General features: G+C 45.9%; 1 protein-coding gene across 1 annotated transcript in view; it reads left to right on the top strand.

The window, feature by feature from the left end:
• The window catches only part of TRIO (trio Rho guanine nucleotide exchange factor), a 283,878-nt gene that overhangs the window by 243,819 nt on the left and 35,567 nt on the right, over positions 1-4,492 (top strand). Inside the window, 2 exon segments of the mRNA XM_011994189.1 lie at positions 909-1,100; positions 3,384-3,561. Coding sequence (XP_011849579.1) covers positions 909-1,100; positions 3,384-3,561 — 370 coding nt within the window.

The following is a 4,492-nucleotide window of genomic DNA, read 5'->3' as shown; positions in this document are numbered from 1 at the left end:
CTTGGATTATTTTTCTCCACGGGGAAAAAGCTGATCCTTTTCACTTGGTTTTCTGGCTTCTCTCACTTTACTTCAATCTGATTGATGTTTTCTTTTTTTTTTTTTTTTTTTTTTTTTTTGGTGCATTTGATTTGCTTTTTTGGGACTTGCCTGTGCTCAAAGCCCAGTGCCTCATGGCAGAAACAAGCAGGACTGGGCTTTGTCTCTTGGGCCCAGTAGTGTAAGAACTGAGTTTCCTTTCCTCAGCATTTAAGACCATGGTAGCTATGGATATAGTAGGACCTAGGAGGCCCCCACTCTCTCATCTCTGGGACTTGATACTTCCTCATTAGTTTAAGATACATTTGCATGAGTTGCTAGACTATTCATCTTACATATTACCTATTATGTATCCTCAGGATGAGTTCAGAACCAGAATCTTCTTTTAAAAATTTGACTATTGAGTTAAGGAGGCGGGAGAAGTTTTTATTTTCTTGGCTACTGTTTTGCTAGAGAATTAACATTGACAGTTCTAGTGCTGTGGTTCTCTCTGAAGCACACACAGAGGCCACTGGAGGCCTTCTGAGAACTCCTCTGCATGCCTGATGAGTTCCTGCTGGCGGCCCAGGGACCACACTTTGAGAACCACTGTTCTAGTATAAACCAGACATTTAAAATTCCACTTTTAATCTGTAACTGTAACTGAGGCGCCAGAGGTCTTTACAAACGTTGGCAAGAATTTTATTTAGATAATTATTCTGTTTAGGGCCAAGAATAGTAAAAGAAAAAAAAAAATTAAACTCCATAAATTAATAAAAGAAACATACATTATTCTATAGGAGGAAATCTAAAGAAAACAGAGCTTCAGATAACTTAGAATGCAATGTTTTCTTCTCCCCTTCCTTTTCCCCCTTTATTTCTTGTTTTAGGGGAAAATCGTTGCCCAGGGGAAACTGCTCTTGCAGGACACATTCTTGGTCACAGACCAAGATGCAGGACTTCTGCCTCGCTGCAGAGAGAGGCGCATCTTCCTCTTTGAGCAGATCGTCATATTCAGTGAGCCGCTTGATAAAAAGAAGGGCTTCTCCATGCCGGGGTTCCTGTTTAAGAACAGTATCAAGGTAATGTGTGTCTGTGTGTGTTTTCTCTGTGCCGGCGCGTGTACCCATCACACCGATAAACACTGTTTCCTTTTAATGATGACACACCCTGATGCTTGGTTTAAGTATTTGAGAATTTTCTAGTATATTTCAGAGCCTTTGAATTCACCCATTTCTCTCTTTACTGTCTGTGTTCTTGAGTGGCTAATGTCTTGTGCACACCTCTATGTGACCACAGCCATTCCTTCTTAGATGAGAACTGGTCATGGGTAGTGTTTATGCACCACCTTCTCTAGGACCATGGAAAACTGGTTTAAATTTGATAGCATGGATTTGGGGGATTGTTCTGTGATCAGAGAAGAAGCTAACTTGGTGTCTTCTTCTCTTCCCCCACTCACCAAGGAGGTACTGAGCACTCAGCAGCCGGCGTGAGGGGTCCAGGAATGGCCCAGTTGGATGCCCTCCCTACCCTGGTGTAGCTTATCCTCTAATAGGAAAGGAAGACAGAGGGACAAAGAAAATAATTGCAAATGGCCCTCAACTCTATAAAAGGGACAAACCAAGGGTGAGGTAGAGAAGAGCAGAGGGCAGGCCTGAGGTCCCAGCAGATGACTCCTGGGAGATACACGCCCCCGCCAGGGTCCTCCTGGCTCTGCAGCTGTGCAGAGCCTGAGGTCAGAAGGGAGATGCACTTCCTTTTGGTAGGGCCTCCTGCCCTACGCCATCAGGGAAGGGGAACTCTCAGACCGTGCACATTTGCAGGCCTCACAGCACACAGGCAGAACATTGCATCCTCCCCCATCCGGCTCCCTGCTCAGGCTTTTGTTGGCTGTCCCCAGCAGCCTTCACTTGCCTAAACCTGGGGTGGGTCTGTCCACGGGCACAGATGCCAGGCTGGGGGGTCTCTGCCCACCAGCACCTAGGAAGGCTCTGGAGCCAGACAGCTGGGGAAGGAGGCTGCCTCTGCATGAGGCTGGGCTGTGGGCCCTCGCACCTCCCACCACCCACCTGCCCCTCCAGACTCCGCCTTTTGAGGCCCCTTATCCTGAGGCCATGTCAGGCACAGACCTTCTGGGCTCACCACTACACCTGAGCCTCCACCCATCCCCTGAACTGTGTGCCCATCCCGTGAGCTGCACCCATACTCTGAACTGCACCCATCCCCTGGACAGCAGCCATCATCCAAACTGTGCACCCATCCCCTCAACTGTGCACCCATACACTGAACTGCACCCATACGCTGAGCTGCACCCATCCCCTGGACTGCAGCCATCATCTGAACTACACCCAACGCCTGCACTGCACCCATCCATCCCCTGCACTGCACCCATCCCCTGAGAACTGCCTACCCATTCGTCTCACAAGTCTTTTGTCAGAAAATCACTCCAGCACTGTAGGAATTTTGTATATATTTTTTACATATTGTTTTTATAAAATTATCTGACATATTTTAATCATGATATCATATATACTTTTATAACATAGGTTATAAAATTGGTTATCAAATATTGGTATTTGAGATTTGTTTAATGGTGTCATTTACACCCTGGGAAGTAAGGGATAAATACTGAGGCATCATAGAGGGGTTTGGGAAACAGGTAATCCCAGACCCATATTTCTAGTTAATTGTTCAGGCTGTTAGTTCAAACTATTAGTTAGTTTAACAGCCTTGTAATCCCCATGTACCTGAGTCAAGAGGCATTGAAAAGCTTCAAGTGTTTTCTGAGGCAGTAAAAATGGCAGTTCAACGGAAAAGTGCTTGTTTCAGGATTGAGGTAGGATGAACTTCGCTTTGCACTTGGCCAGTGGGGATCAATGTGCTTTAATTTTTTATTGTGGTAAAATACACATAACATAAATGTGCTGTCTTTAATTGCCTAGCGGTGTGGGATTAAGAGCATTCATGTTGTGTAACCATCACCATCATGTCTTCACAACTCTTCATCTTGCAGAGCTAAAGCCCTGTACCCATTAAACACTAACTCCCCACTTCCCCATCCCCAAGCCCCTGGCAACCTCCACTCTATCTATCCCCACATTTGACTACTCTAAGGACCTCCTGTAAGTGGAATCATAACAATAGTTGTATTTTGGAACTGGCATATTTGACTTAGCGTAACGTCTCCAAGGTTCATCCATGTCATAGTGTATGTCAGAATTTCTTTACTCATTAAGGCTGAAAACCTGTCCACATAGCCCACATTTTCTTGGTCCATTCATCAGTCAGTGGACACATGGCTTGCTTCCTTTCCACCTGTTAGCTATTATGAATAATGCTTGCTTTTTTTTTTTTTTTTTTTTAAGGTGAGTTGCCTTTGCCTGGAGGAAAATGTGGAAAATGATCCCTGTAAATTTGCTCTGACATCAAGGACGGGTGACGTGGTAGAGACCTTCATTTTGCATTCATCTAGTCCAAGTGTCCGGCAAACTTGGATCCATGAAATCAACCAAATTTTAGAAAACCAGCGCAATTTTTTAAATGGTAATATGTGTTCTGTTACTAGATGTGTGCTTTCTTTCCTAATGTACTCACTTGTATTTATCTTCCCTCTCCCGTTCATATCCATAGTAATGACAGAACTTAGCACTCACCACTCTTCAGGCACTGCCTCGATACTGCTTTACTTCATCTTCACAACCACCCTGTGTGGCCAGTACTATTATTATCCCTGCTTTACAGATGAGAAAGCTGGGGCACCGAGTGGCTGAGTAATTTGCCTCGGGTCCCACAAGTTGTTAAGGGCAGAGTCAGGACGCAGAGTGGCCATCTGGCTCTTGGTCTGTGCCCCTCGCAGCTACACTGTCCCACACATAACATGTTATGAGGGCCCTGTCCTAGGAAGAGGAGTTTGCAAGAAGAACACCAGGAAGATGGCATTGGCCAGAGACATTCACGAGGGCCTTGCCACACCCACACCTCCATTCCCCATAAAAAAATAAGAGATGGGGGCCGGGCGCGGTGGCTCAAGCCTATAATCCCAGCACTTTGGGAGGTGGAGGTAGGCAGATCACCTGAGGTCAGGAGTTTGAGATCAGCCTGACGAACATGGAGAAACCCTGTCTCCACTAAAAATACAAAAAAATTAGCCGGGCTTGGTGGTGCATGCCTGTAATCCCAGCTACTCAGGAGGCTGAGGCAGGAGAATCACTTGAACCCAGGAGGTGGAGATTGCAGTGAGCTGAGATCACGCCATTGCACTACAGCCTGGGCAACAAGAGTGAAACTCTGTCTCAAAAAAAAAAACTGACAGTTCGGTCCTGCCCTGCTTCCATGACTTGAGGGATTGCAGAGATGCTGCAGAACACAGCAGGCATGGCCACCCTATCCTTTCATTGCCTCAATGTATTTGATCTCTTTGCAACTGCTGGCTTCAACACTAGCTTTTAATTTGGTGATCGGCGAAGAACTTTGA

This window comes from Mandrillus leucophaeus, unplaced genomic scaffold (genome assembly GCF_000951045.1).
Source record: "Mandrillus leucophaeus isolate KB7577 unplaced genomic scaffold, Mleu.le_1.0 Scaffold445, whole genome shotgun sequence".
Taxonomy (NCBI): Eukaryota; Metazoa; Chordata; class Mammalia; order Primates; family Cercopithecidae; genus Mandrillus; species Mandrillus leucophaeus.
Note: the sequence above shows the minus strand (reverse complement) of the source record. Positions and strands in the feature narration are given on the sequence as shown.